A 15,605-nucleotide genomic window follows, 5' to 3' on the forward strand; every position below is an offset into this window, starting at 1 on the left:
CTTTGCCGCAAATGTTAACTATGGGGCTCTAAACATGTTAAAAAATGGCATTTTTCGAACTTTAAGACATGTTGCCATGGTAACTATAACACATAGCAACCAATTTTTGCCTGATTTCAGTTTAGGGTATCAATGACTTTTATCATAGAGAGTTTGGAGAAATTCTGAGACTATGCGTGCCACAGCTCCTATATAAAATTTCAAATCATTACAGAGAATGGCTCTTAACAAACAAATTGTACAAACGATTTATTAAATTGTACATTGTTAAAATGGCACGAATATGCCGTCGTTGTAATAGTTGACTACACTAATAAAAATACATAAAATAGGGCATCGGTTTTTGATTTCGTGTTGCCATTGTTACTAAAAGTAGAAATTTTTGTAAAATGTTTTTAAAATGCTACTCCTCCTACAGTTTTCGTCTGATATCAATATTACTTGGCACACAAGTAGATTACACAAGATACATAAATTAGTGCATTGGATTTTGATTTCGAAGAACGGTGTTGCCTCTGTTACTTAATATAGAATTTTTTGCACTAAATTTTATTTATAAATGTATTTTTAATGGGGTTTATCAAATATGGATAAACCTGGTTATTTCGTGCAGCTTAGTTTTTTACATATACTAAGATCGATAACTCCTAATCATTACATTCATAATTCATCGGGCTCGGTGCTCAAAAATATTTGTTGAATGCGCATGTCTTCTAGAACATTCCTCTTTATTCCGTAATTTCTGAGAAGCAGACGCTCAAAATTTTTAACAGATTTAATCGATCATTATCTGCAGTTTCATCTTTAAATTCACATAAGTATGTTACGGGCATCGAGAGTTTTGAAGTCTAGAAGCCCCTATTTAAGGACAACAACGACAAATTCTGCAGCCAGGGCCAAAAAACGAAGTGTACCTAAAGCAACGCACCTTCGACCACATGATGTCGCCATTGATGACCAGGCACCGGTCGTGACTCAAAGTCAGACTGTGTCCACTGTAGCTTCCTTAGTTCCCCTACAGCCCGCTAGTTCAGCTGAACTAAATCAAGGTACAGTTCAATTTGACCTTACCAAATCCATTTTGAACTTACCAAATCCATTTATTAGCTCCGCATCACCCCTAGCAGCGCATTTGCCTCAGAAAGTGAAGGAAAAAATTTTCAATAATCAATTCATAAATTTTGGTACCCTTCTCTTTCATGATCCGACCTCGACACAACAAAACCAGCTTGTGTTTGAAGATGGTGTATTTCAGGTCAAGCCTAAGCATAAGGAGCAAAAAATTTCAAACCTATCACAATGGCTAGATGCTTTTGCAATTTTTGCATCAGTTTATTTAGTCAAATATCCATCTGAAGCAATCTCATTGTTTAGATATATGGCATTGATAAAGAGGGGAGCTGAAAAAATCAAGGGCAACTGGTTAGATTATGATATTCAGTTTAGGCTGAAAAAATCTTACAACACCGCTTTAAGTTGGGCCTCTTTTGATGCAGAGCTGTGGATGATCTATATGCAATCGTCCACTGCTCCTACTAACCCTTTATCACGCCAGCAGTCAGCGCAGCCCCGCAATAAATGTTACAATTATAATTATCAGGGCATTTGCAACAAGTCAAATTGCAATTATGTGCATAGTTGTCTTAAATGTAATTCTTTTCATCCTTTAGTGAAATGTTTCAAGGCTAATTCAACTGCTGTGTCAGAACAGTCTTCATCAAAGACCAATTTCAATAATCGTGCACATTTCCATTCCAGGAACCAGCGGTTCCAGTATTCAAAGGGCCAGTCGCAGTCCAATTCTGCCACATAATTGTCAGAATTTATGGGAACTAGGTCACTCACCTATCAATTATGAAAATCTGAATCAACTATTACCTACCTACCCAAATGTTCAAGATGCTCATTGTTTATCCTTGGGTTTCAAGTTTGGTTTTTCCTTGAATTTTGATGGTCCTAGGAGGAGAGTGGAGTTTAAAAACATGAAATCTGCAATGCAGTACAGCTTTCAAATACAAGAAAAAAATTGATAAGGAAGTTAAGTTAGGAAGAATAATGGGTCCATTTTTAGATCCCCCAATATCTAATTTGCGATGTAATCCAATAGGTTTAGTTCCCAAAAACAAGGTGGTTGGCGAATGATAAATTTGTCATATCCAACGGGTGACAGTGTTAATGACTACATAGACCCCAATTTGTGTTCTGTCAGTTATTCCACTTTTGATGATGCTGTTTCTTTAATTGCGAGTGAGGGTGAGGGTGCCCTATTAGCAAAAATGGACATTTCCAGTGCATTTCGCCTGTTACCAGTTAGTCCACAGGATTTTTGTTTATTAGGCTTTCAACACTCTGGTGCATATTACATTGACAAGTGCTTACCTATGGGTTGTTCATTGTCGTGCTCTTTATTTGAGAAGTTTTCTACATTCCTTCACTGGGAATTATCTCAGAGATCTAAATTCAAAAGTATTATTCACTATTTAGATGATGTTTTGTTTGTAGGAAGGGCCAATTCATCTCAGTGTTTGGATTTAATGAGACAGTTTGAAGGGTTATGTTTAGAATTAGGCATTCCTTTAGCTTTTGAGAAAACAGAAGGACCTTCTACTCGTTTGAGTTTTCTAGGTTTAGGCATAGATACTATTTCCAGAACTGTTTTTGTTCCAAATGATAAAGTTAGGGAGTTATTGGCAAAAATAAATGGAATACTTAATTTAAAAAAGGTTACTTTGAAAGAAATGCAGTCATTGGCACGGGCGCTTGCATTTGTGGTTAAGGCATTGCCAGCTGGTAGGGCATTTTGTACAAGACTTTACGGTTCAGTGGCAGGAGTCAAAAAATCTTTTCATTTTATAAGAATTACAGCAGAAATTAAGTTAGACTTGTTAATGTGGGTTAAATTTCTTACTGATTTTAATGGTAAGACACAATTTCCTAGTCTTGTATGGCAGGAAGATGATTCACTCCATTTTTATTCAGATAGTTCAAGTTCTCATGGTTGCGGTGTGGTGTTCGGTAAACATTGGTGTTGCCTGCATTCAGTGCATTGGCCTGATGGCTGGCCTGAGGAATGCTACAGGGATATCACTTTATTAGAACTTGTACCTATTGTATTAGGGGTTATGATTTGGGCTGAAAGCTTAAAGCTATATATGCCGTATTAGTGTTTTATTTTAAAAGTAATAAATATATGTGGTGTCTCATCAAGTTATATAAGTTAAATACTTTCTGCAAATAAGACAATTCCACTCCATCACTTTTAAAAGTTATGAAATATTATTTGGTAAAAATTATTTTCTCTCCGTGTCGGATAAAAAACCGCCTCTTATTGAAATATTCATGATCACGTTGTCTCGCATGTTTACAGCAAACAATGGTCCAATCTCGTGAATGAACCGAAAAGCATGATGGTCTACTACGTTTTTACTACAAACACGTGAGTTAGGGATTGTCATTATTGAGAACACCTCAGAGTTGGTTGCATTTTGTACCGAAGAATAATCACGTCCAATTGTCTTTTCAATGGACATTTTCGGTTGGGTGAACTTCTACAGATGTCAGCGACTATGGATAAAGAAGTGTGGAAACCATGTTGTGCCAAAATGAAATGACAAATACAAACAAATGATATAATTTGATCAATCAAAATGGTTATTAGATACATGCGATTCTGCATTTCTTATTGGTTCAAAACAACAAAAAGTATTCCACAGAATATCATGTATAAATCTGCACAATATACCGAATGCCAAAACCAGAATACTACTAAATAATATAATTATATTCTTTACATATGAGCCACAGTATTTCTGACCCCTTGAAAATAATATTAAAAAATCTTGGAAGTAGGTTATCAGCATTGGCTCGGGCTAATTCGAAAGTGAAATTTGGAGTTTGGCAGTAAATTGTAGTGAATAAATAAAATTTAGTAATGAAAGATATTGGAACTTATTCTACTTGTCAGATTTCTTCGAGCTAGTTGATTTTTATTCTAACTGTTTTATCCCCCACCCACTTTAAAAAGAAACGATGCTACCTACCTGAATTAATTTTTCTTAATGGTGTTCATCGAAATGCTAGGTTGGAATAGTTGGAAACTGGAATAGTTTTTAGAGGCCTGGAATTCCTTGACCAATTTTATTTTATTACCCCAACTATATTTCTAAGAAGGCAAGATGTATGGTATGTAAGTTTCATCTGCATATGTTATGTAGTTCATATAAAAAAACCCAAAAGGGATAATTGACAATATCCCATTCAGGGTGTAAACATAGCAGTTTAAATTACTTTCCATACATTGTTCTTGACATAAAATATTTTTTGCGCATAATGCGCTCCATACTGAAGATCCATAAATGTTCACCCAACCGAAAAGGCCCACTAGCAGTACAGCACGGGGAAACTCTAAACAAATGGACCTGTACAATGTGTGGGGAAAACTTTAATTTTCATCATTGTTAATCATTTGTATGCAAATATGAGCATATGATTAGTAGATAATAATGTACATAATGCATCGTCTTTCTGAGAGCGATTAAAAAAAACTAGCCTTTTTGAAAAACACATATAGTATTTTATGCAGTAACCCATAAATGCATTAAATGCAACTCATTGAGCTGATTGGTCTATTTGTGTCCCTCACTGAACAGACGTCACAAAAAATATTTTCCTCGACCTGATGATTCTCGCGATGCTTTTCCCGCGCACATGCGCAGATCCAGGATAAACGTCAGTCCTTTATAAATATGCATGAGAATATCGTGTTCTTTTCCTAACCAGTACTTTGTTAATACCGAATAAAATTTCGTCGAATTTGCAAGAATGCTTCATTTTTGGTAGCTTATCATACTCCAGAAATTTTTGTTCGGTTTCAGCTGTGCAAAAATACTGTTTAACACGGCATACATATCTTTAAGGAACAAAGTTTCAGTGGACCAGGTTTCGTCAGTTGGCTCCTTTGGCAGATCTCTTTCCCTCCATGATACCTATTCAGTTTTGGAGAGCTATTCAGGAACTGTAGCCAGTCTTCTGCAGGCCAGTGTATCTCAAAGTACAGCAAGTGTATACCGTCAGGGATTGCGAAGTTTTTTCAATTTTAGGCAACAGTTGTCATTTCGGCAGATATGGCCCCCACCCATTGATCATATGATTAAGAGCAAGGTACAGTTCTAGCAAAAATCTGCCCTACACAGGAAATCAACCAAATTACTATATAAAGTATTAGAATAAGTCTATTTGATGAATGAAGTATTTTTTTTCTGATATCTTTAAAAGAATCTGAAATATACTCCTTCGTACACTGTATATGCACTCTGCTATCTTAAATGACGTCGCTCATTTTACGACGTTATTAACTCAGTAACGTTATGAAAAACTACAGTACAAGCGCTGATTTTTTTTAATTTAGATTGAGATATTTACTTCTTCTGTATAAAAAAAATATTAATTTCTAAAATACCGGTATTTTATCAAGAGAAATTAAAACTTTTCTAGTTAATAGAAATCATTCGATAAGTTCTGATGATATTATAAACTTGCATACATTTATATTGTATGTACACTGAACTGGAACAGCATCGTTACGCCATTTTAACGTCACGTCAGTCTCAGATTATTTTCTTACACTGAAACGATCGTGAATTTTTTATTATTCTTCTTTTTTATGTTTTCAATTAAATTGTATTTCGAACTCTCTTTCTTTAAAGAACCTTTGAAAATGAAATGTGTGTTGTTAAATGCCATACGATATGGAAAAATTACATGAAGTATCATACACTGTTTGCCTAGTATCATGCAGTGCCGACTTTTGCACCGCTAGTCAACGCCACAGGCACTTGTTTTGGAAATATATTTATACCCATAATATAATAATATTTTTAGCACTCTGAGTTAAATTTATTTCCGAAACAAGTGCCTGTGGTCAATGATAACTGTTCATCCAGTGCCTTTGTCTTTACTCCGTTGAATAATTTACGTGGGAAACCAACCAGTGATAAAAAAAAATCCTTGCATTATTATTGTTATTGTACGTCCTTTGGTTGACAGTTAAATCTCAGCGCTACACTACACAAACTTGTATGTATGTTTGCTCCTCAGCATTGACGTCTAAATTCATTTTTATTTTGTTGAATTATCACCTTTTTTTTTTTATTTCATACGAGTAGTTAACATTACATTATAGTGAAAATTACCCATTAAAATAATTAAGAAATTGTTCAACACCGTTTAAACTTTCAAGTACATTCACATCGTCGTACTAGATTCAATTTACAGAATTTAAAAATTATATACTATTTAAAAATGATTGTTCGTTCACTCCTCAACTTCACTGTCCTCATCACTGTCGGATTCATCGATGATTTCTGGTAGATCTGATGCATCATAAACAGAGGTGCTCCAATTCCTGACACCTTTCAAAGAATCGACGTCATGTCTCGCGTACGCCAGAAACCACACGACACTGGTGATGTGGCCACACATCCCAACCACTCTGCTTCCCGCCTTACACTTACAAAACCAACCGTCAATGACACCATCATTATAACTTATCCAGCACTTATAAATTTTAGCCGATATATGTCTACTCTGGATTTTAGCAGAAAGTATTCCCTGGATATCATCACTCACTAAAATCTCGTATTTACCGTCGATGTCCGTGTGTTCGTGTGCATATGATCGGGCCATTCGAAGTTGGTACACGCCTAAGGTTAGCTCTCTTAAATCATTTTCGTCATATTTTGGGAAATCTGGCGAGCACTGCTCGGCGTCAACCTTTACCCAACGAACTGACCTCTTGTCTAAACCCTCTTCCTCCACACGTTTCTGCAGTGCGTTTTCTTTCCGGGATAGATGCAGCATTTTTGCAGCAACTGACTGGTCATCAGATGTCGTAGTGCACAAAGGAGGCCGATATCTGTTACAAATGGCTGACACAATTCTCACGTAATCCCCGATGCATGGTATCTGAGTGTTAGGAATTGTCTTCTCCAGGTACTTCCATTGTTTCAGTCGAGCGTTTGCAGCCTCCACGACCCATCTGACCTAAAATGAAAAACATACATTAATAATCACTCACTCTAAAACATATGATTTCAGCATGTTCAAGTACTTATAATACAGTGGTAAAAAAATGCAATTTTTGTATGGTTAGTTAAAATTGAAAAAAGGGGGAGGTGAGGGGTCGTACAATTAAAGTATATCATTGAGGGAGCTGCTTTATGAATATTCATGACATCATTTAGAATATCCGTAAGTTTTCGCATGATTAAAAGAAATTGCTGGTTGTTCCGAATAGGTGTAATTGACACACTTTTTTTGCAAGGAAATAGGCTTTCTACGATAATTTTCGTGAAAACAGCAAAATATATAGATTTTCTTTTATAAGACCGCGGAACATTAACTGGCAAAATTGGAAATATACAGCTTACGTCATTTCTATCTGTTACAATCAAAACAACAAAATGGGCGGGTACAATTCGACGCGGACGTTTGGAAAACATGGGATGGAAATAGCAGATCGAAATTCATTTTCAATCCACCTGAGCTACGCTAGAAGGCACATTATTACAGATTGACCCAGAAGACAAATAATTTCAAGTTGTCCAGTGTTTTAAATGAATAAATATTTAAGGGAGAAATATTTCATTTCTGTTTGTTAAATTTGTGTATGTATATCTTTGTGTTGGGGGAGGGGTTGAACGATTTTTAAATAATGTTGTCTAACAGTTTTTAGTGAGAATAAGTATAAAACTCATGCACTCTTATAATCCTAGAAATAAAATATATTGTCATGTTAAGCCATGACCTGACTCTACAATTTTTACATTCAGGAGATATTAGACTGATTTAAGAAGGGGGGGCTTCTAAAATCAATCTAATATCTCCTGAAAAATAATCTTTGTCTTGTATGATATTTCGCGTTCTTAAAATTATCAGCTAAAACTCATATTAATGTGAACTTCAAACAATATGTTTTTGGGAGTTGAAATATAGTTGATTTTTGGATCATACATTCATGCACTCTTTGCTTTGAAAACAGCTCAGGTGGATTGAAAATGAATTTCGATCTGTTATTTTAATCCGATGTTTCCCAAACGTCCGCGTCGAATTGTACCCGCCCATTTCGTTGTCTATCACTGAATGTTTTGATTGTAACAGATAGAAATGACGTAAGCTGTATATTTCCAATTTTGCCAGTTAATGTTCCGCGGTCTTAACGTGAAATGTCAGTAGAGATACAGTGGCTGCAACGTTATTGTTGACAATTTACACGAACGATCACGCACGATACACGAACGATTCTACATGATTGGTTTGTCAACAATTACGTTGCAGCCACTATATAATAACAATATCTTACATCAATTTCATCTTATAAAATATCAGTTCTTTCTTTTTGACAAGTCTTTTTAAGGGAGCTGCAACAATTAATACATGAATTATTTACCTTTGTGACCACTCTAGAAATATTTGAATCATGGGTTGTCAGTTGTTTTTCTCCACTCTGCATGAAGGACGGCATTTCCATTTGGATACCGAGATCACCCAACACATCTCCAACATCCCTGAAACCCCTGTCCACAACAAACACGTCGTCCTCTTTTAACCAGGATTTCATTTCTTCAGTGTTGTGTAGGATCATATGTCTCAGAATGCTAGCATCATTGTTTTTGGCATCAGCTAGGTAGGGTCCAAGGACGGAGATTATGTAACCCGTGGTAGTTACAACCATCATGGGTTTAACGAGGGGTCTGTGTTTGTAGATGCTATAAGACCTTCTGGCAAATGCAAAGTTAGAACTTTTTTGAATATACACATAAGTTCCATCTAGCACTAGAATTGCCGGATCTGTGGTAGCACTGCCATTGAAAAGATCCCTAGCTAGTTGGCGCGTATGATTCTCAATCACTGCCTCCCGCGTGATGTGTTGAAAACCCAGATTTTGGGGTACAAAATCTGTCATCAGTGCTTTTCTCCCTGATTTAACAGCTCGTCTTATCTGTATAGAAATAATTTTAAAAATGTCTAAACCTTTTTGCAAAATATTTTACAGATTTGTAATATATACTAGTATATTTTATAACATATACATATATTTCATTATCTATAAATAAGATCCTGATCATTGCATAAAACGATATAAAATAATATACAAACCTGATGCTTTGTCATGTTGAATAAAACGCTCAGCATTTTGTTTGACATCGCTGTACGCAGTTTCACTAGCATGATAGCAATACATGTCCTCTTACTTCTTACTTTCGTTGAGTTGATACTGGTCACCGTTGACACAACATCTTGAAATTCCCCACGAGTAAGTCCAGTAAGAATCTTGTAGTCATCGTCATCCATGCTGCCCTCATCATCAAAATCTAGCCTGGTATTGCGGGAAGCTATTTCCCGTAAGTCCTGAATAATGTTATACACTGAGGTCCTATTCAGCAACACACCCTCACTGGTCTTAATTTTTTCTATATCTTTCTCCGAAAGCTTACCGTCTATCATGTGACTTGCACAGCACCTTGCCCCTGAAGGAATTATTATTTCTCCTACGATTAGTACATGTAAACGAGCATGATTTGAAATAGAAATAAGTTTTGGTCCCGGCTTTTTACACACAAAACAGTAGCCATGACTTTTGGTGGAAGATAAGAATGGTAATGACACAGATGGAGGACTTGACATGACTGTTAATTTAGTGCGCTTTGGTGATGTAAAAGATGGATCATTAGCTTCATCTTTATCAGAAATTGTGCACCGTGACACCTCCCTTTTTCTAGATATGTTACGACATTTGTGGCGGCACTTATTGCACAAAATGTCTGATACAGTTGCATCAACTGCAAAGTTTTTTGACAGGATGTTTATTTGCCCAGACTGAACGGGACGGCGCTCATGTGAAAGAGGTCTCCCTCCACACAATACGCAAGTAAAATACCTCCTGTCCATCCTAAAAAGAAAATATACTCACGATCATGTATTTGAAATAATATATATATATCATAAATATATTTAATAAAATGTGGTTATTTAAAAAATAAAAAAAATGTACTGTACGAGGGACGCGAACACGTACTACCAGTAGGTAAGACTGCAAGCTCTGACTATAATCGATCAAGGCCAATCAGTCGCATATATTCATGAGTAGAAGAAAGTGTACAGTATATAACTTTCCGGAAAAAGAAACTTAAAAAAAAAAAACATTACAAATTAAGACAAAACACAAAAGTTCTTTTCATATATTATGTCATATTTTTAAAGAGCATTATGCTGTGCAAGGATTAAACATAACGCAATGCACCAAAGCCCTTAGTCATTCTAATATTAGCCATTAGCCAATAAAGCTTGCAGACGATGTTGACATTTGACAAGCCCTTATAGGCCTATATATTTTACGAACACATACATTTCTTGATGTAATGATTTAAATAGGCTAATAATCTACATTTCTATGATTCCGTTCTTATATTTCTTCCCCCCTTTATCCTTTGCTTAGTTATTCGGCGTATGATGACATACGAGATACCAAACTGAACATACAGACTTTTTACATAATTATAATAAAAAAACATCGTCGGAATAAATTAGCTTATCACATTAATGCATGATCCTTCATACAGTACGGAACATATTAAAATTTTCAAACAATTTTTTTTCTCACCTGTCAAGTCATGATGTTTGTAAACCAGAATCTTGGTACAGGTATTGTTTACACTCACCCATAGAAACGAAAATGACGTCACAAAAACGGCGAGATAAAAATATTCCGGATAATTTATAAATATAAAAAAAGGAAAAAGAATTACAAAATTACTGTTAGAAGCTTTACTGAACACTTAAATGATTTTTTGCTTTCAAATAACTTGAATACATCGTATTGAGATTATAACTCAAACTAAATAACGTACACTATCAGCATAGCAACCGTTACGATTAAAAACTGATCAAGTTATTTTTTAAGATTAAACTATGTCCACAGCCCTCGCCCACGATGAAATTAAGACTGAATATAAACTTTCATCTGATATTCATTCTGTCAAAATTTAATCGTGGGCGATCACTGTGGAGGCATTGAATTTTGACTTTTTCTGGTGCTAAAATGTGCAAATAATGGCAAAAATAGCCAAATACAACATCTGTTTGACAGTGCGTAGTGCGCATGCGCACATGTTTTCTTGTTTTGTAATATGATTTGGTGTCTCTGAGGGTTACTTCAATAAAAAACATAAAAGAGAGAATTAAATATGCATATTTAATTTTGGGGAAATAATCGGGCGAACTTTTCACTAAAAGTGTACCTTGTTCTTTTATAGCATATCTGTCAGAGAGTAATATGGCTTTTTCTCCTGTCAAATGCTATTTATCAGGAATCAGTTTTGTCATTAACTTGCATGGTTGGCAGAATCCAGTGGATTCATTTATTATTAAGAAGTTATTGGCTGGTTACAAGAGATGTAATGTATCTCAGGATATAAGAAAACCAATTACATTACCTATGTTGAATAGCATTGTCAGTGTTTTGCCACATTTGTGTTTTTCTGATTTTGAAGCAGCTTTATTTCAGTCTGCTTTTGCATTGGTTTTCTTAGCATTACTAAGGGTGAGTGAAGTGGTGGCTTTGGGTGTCAAGCATATTACTGTATCTAGTGATACCATTGAAGTCTTTATCAAAACATCTAAGACTGATCAAATTGTGTGGGGGCATTTGTGCATGTGAAAAAATCAAATGATACAATAATATTGTTTCAATCTTTGCATGCAGACGTTTGCTGCATTAAGTACCAATGTAAAAAGGGTGTCCTACTTTTCACATTTTAATTCCAAACCCTTTACCGAATACCAGTTTTCATCCATGTTACACAAAGCTTTGCAGTTTTTGAATATTCAGTCAACTCAATTTAAAACACACTCATTTCGCATTGGGGGTGCAACCCACTTGTATACAAAAGGGTTTTCAGAGGATCATATTAAGCAGATGGGAAGGTGGCAGTCAGCAGCTTACAAATCTTACATAAGACCATGTTCGTTGTAAATTTACATTCTGTTCAAATACATGTATTATGAGATGAAACAAAGTTACAGTTAAAAAAAAATAGTGTTTAATTTGCTCATCAATTTTAAATTTTATATTTAGATTCCATTTGGATCATTGGCTCATCAATTATTCATTGGGCTCACATATATGCGAAGAATTCAAATCAAGAGAATCTTGGGCAGGAGTCTTCCAACATCTTGTGGCATGGAATTCGGGGTATGGTCTGGGAGCAATTATATCCCACAATTGAATTTTTGTTAGCTCGTAACAAGCCAACAAAGATTATTATTATACATTGTGGGGGCAACAATATTGGTCAGGCTCACAATCCATTAAGGGGTCTTCAAAAATATTACAAGACAACTTTGGCAAATATTGCTAATTTACTTCCACAAACTTTTATTATTTGGTCACGTATTTTGCCTCGAAATAATTGGATTAATTGCCTTGCAAATACAGAAGGACAAAAGTGTAGACGTAGAATTAATAGTGCTTGTGCTACATTTGTGCTAAATAAGTTTCAGGGTCGGGGTGCATCAGTCAGTTATCCAGATATTAAAGCTCAATGCAAGGATTTATTCAGAAAAGATGGAGTTCATTTGTCAGATTTGGGAAACAGTATTTTTATCAATACTTTGAGAAATGCTTTGGATCATTTCATTGGTTGTAATTTTGTTTCGACAACATTTCCTTGATGCTTGTCATGAGCCAATTGTGTGCGAGTTGCACCTTTGTCATTTTCAATGCAATTTGTTTTCATATCAAAATTTAAATGTAGGGCGCAATTTGTGCCTCTTCACTAATTTAGTTATTTGGTGCAATTTGTACCTAATTTGGTGCACAATTTGTGCTTTATGTGACTTTATCCGATTTGGCATAATTTTGGTGCAATTTGTACTTAACTTGTGCACAATTTGTACTTTTATTGTTACTTTGGGTTGCAAAATTGCCGCCCCCATTTGAGTTTGTGGCGGATGGGTCATGGGACTTGGTCCCTTGACCCATTTGGCATATTAATTTTGCAAAGAATGCTGTCTCCGGGGGGTACTGTTTTTTCCAGGCTCCTTGGATCAAGATGGTATTTCTCATGCTTATGATTATCTATATGCATTTACCTATGCTGCCATATAATCATCATCGGCGCATACATTGTATTATATCTGATATTTTATTAAATGGCCATGACAAGCACGCCAAAACAAATAATGTCTTGTTTTATTGACTATTTTTAGACATCCTTAACCTTTTACAGGGTTAATCTGATCAATTTTGTTTCTGTTGTTGTCCAAGTACAATGTCACGAAATAACTATGTTGTACAGCGCTTTAGAGTAATTGTGTTTATTATATAAGGCGCTCTATAAATTTTGTATAATAATAATAATAAATAATAATAATAAAAAGTTGACAAGCCAAAAAAAGGAAAAAGGGAAAAATTGCCCAACCTCGAAAATCCTATTTCGTAGGGGGAGGGGGGCAACTTTTTTTCGAGGCCAACTTCCTTTCACTTCCAATTTTTTGGCATACAATACATTTTCTTGATATCACTATACTTTGGTAAGAAGTGGGGAGGTCAACCAACCTTTCAATGGACATTTTCAATAGTAAAGGTAATGTTGGGAAAAAAAGTGGGGGGCCAAACACAACCTGGCCCTGGCCCCCCTGTTGCTATGTGCCTGGAAGAACGATGTTGGCATGGTTACTAAATATAGAAATTTTGTAAAATTCCTTAAAATGCTACTCCTCCTACAGTTTTGGTCTGATTTCAATATAAGTTGGCACACAAGTTGACTACACTAAGATACATACTTCTATTAATTGCTGCCTGTTGCAAAGTTTTAAATCCAAGTGCTACTTTTCCTTTGTTACATGTACAGACTAGTAGATCTGTAGTCTCACCAGAGACTTCTGGTTTTAAGATTTCTCAGAAGTAAGAACGTTTATGTACATCGAATCTCATATGTTTCTTTCATACTTCTACTCAATTGTTTGTGATCTTAATAGAAAAAAACTCAACTCAGACAATATCCTATTATTATAGGATTAAACGTTCTTTTTTTCAAAATTTATCGATGTGTAAACTCTGCCTTTCTCTGAAAAAAAAAGATCGTTTAATTTTTATAATTCCAATTACGAATTTTTAAAATTATCAAAATTATTTCTCTTTGAGGCCGCCATACAATCCGTTATTTTGTTCGGCGTAGGAATACTTTATGCCGCAAAGAAACGTATGCAAGATGAATATCGATAAAATCCAACTTAGATTGTCAAAACAGTCAATAAATAAACATAAAAATTCATTGCATGTTGTTTAAGTCAATAAATATCGTAAATACGCATATTCTCCAGAATAATTCGTCCTTGACCATGGCCATGTTGGCACTAACGACAATGCTCATAGCGAAAGTTGCAGACCGACGACGTCGATCCTCGATTTGCTCTGGTTCGTTCAAAGATTTAGGGAGAATATGGGATCTGTAGGATGTAAATATATGAATTTGATCCTGATAAGGCACAAATTTGAGGTACGTTTCTTTTCCCTATCACAACGATACCAACTGATGAGCTGATATGGAACGTCGAGAGAATGACAGCATGATCAGCGATTTTTTTAAAATTCACACTCGTTATCCCACAGTGACATAAGCATCATATTCCCGTCTGTCAGTCCTGTTTATCTCCTGTTTTGCTTTTTTTTAATTTCAAGTTTCTTGTAATCATAATTTGGCTAAAACGGACTAGAAGTATCTGTTTTCATTGTTTTCAACAGCCTAGAAGCTAGGTCAAGAAAGTTGTTCTGATTGAAAAGTAAGTAATGTTTTGTTGCGTAAACAGTGAAAGAATATGTTAGGAACACACGATTAGTATTATTTTGAGATGACAGTTTTAAAAACATGGAGAAATAAATCGAGAAACGGCACACTTTTTGTGCGCAATAGATATAGTTTTTTTCAATGGGTGGCACTGTAGCTCTCCGGTCTGTCAATATATATTTTTTCGGAGAGCTACAGTTCAGCAGCTATATTGAAATCAAACCAAAACTGTAGAAGGAGTAACATTTTGAAACAAGATGTGTTTGTGAAACACTATTTGCCCGGCGGCAACAAAGTTTTAAAAAAAACTATTTTTAGCAAATAGGTCACAGTCAAGGTCACAAGGTCATTGATCCTAATGTCATTTGAAAGAACTATATTAGTGGAGTATACATACCAAATATGAAGTCTCCATCTCCTATGGTTCATAAGTTATGGTGAAAGTTCGAAAAAGCTATTTTTAGCATATAGTTTACAGTCAAGGTCACAGGATCAATGACCTTGGTTTCATTTGAAAGAACTTAATCAGTGGAGTATGAATGATACGAAAAATGTAGTATGTATCTCCTATCGTTCAAAAGTTATGTTAAAAGTTCGGGAAAAAAGTTATTTTTATCATAAAGTTCACAGTCAAGGTAACAAGGTCATTGACCATGGTGTCATTTGTATGAGTTTATTTAGTGAAACATGCATACCAAATATGAAGTTTCTACCTCTTATGGTTCGAAAGTTGTGGGAAAAGTTCGAAAAGCTATTTTT

General features: G+C 35.2%; 2 protein-coding genes across 2 annotated transcripts; one reads left to right on the plus strand and one right to left on the minus strand.

Annotated features, from left to right (window-relative positions):
* Window positions 1-6,312: 6,312 nt before the first annotated feature.
* Window positions 6,313-9,948, minus strand: LOC134231493 (uncharacterized). Its single transcript, XM_062713457.1, has 3 exons — window positions 9,157-9,948; window positions 8,447-8,998; window positions 6,313-7,041 (listed from the first exon to the last, which is right to left on the minus strand). Exons 1-3 carry the CDS (start codon window positions 9,946-9,948, stop codon window positions 6,313-6,315), a joined length of 2,073 nt encoding a protein of 690 aa, XP_062569441.1.
* A 1,384-nt stretch (window positions 9,949-11,332) lies between these two features.
* On the plus strand, window positions 11,333-13,041 carry LOC134231503 (uncharacterized). Its single transcript, XM_062713466.1, has 2 exons — window positions 11,333-11,453; window positions 12,134-13,041. Exons 1-2 carry the CDS (start codon window positions 11,333-11,335, stop codon window positions 12,727-12,729), a joined length of 717 nt encoding a protein of 238 aa, XP_062569450.1. The 3' UTR covers window positions 12,730-13,041.
* The last annotated feature ends 2,564 nt before the right edge of the window (window positions 13,042-15,605 follow it).

This window comes from Saccostrea cucullata, unplaced genomic scaffold (assembly GCF_032062105.1).
Source record: "Saccostrea cucullata isolate Sc308-1 unplaced genomic scaffold, CSIRO_AGI_Scuc_v1 ctg14428, whole genome shotgun sequence".
Lineage (NCBI taxonomy): Eukaryota > Metazoa > Mollusca > Bivalvia > Ostreida > Ostreidae > Saccostrea > Saccostrea cuccullata.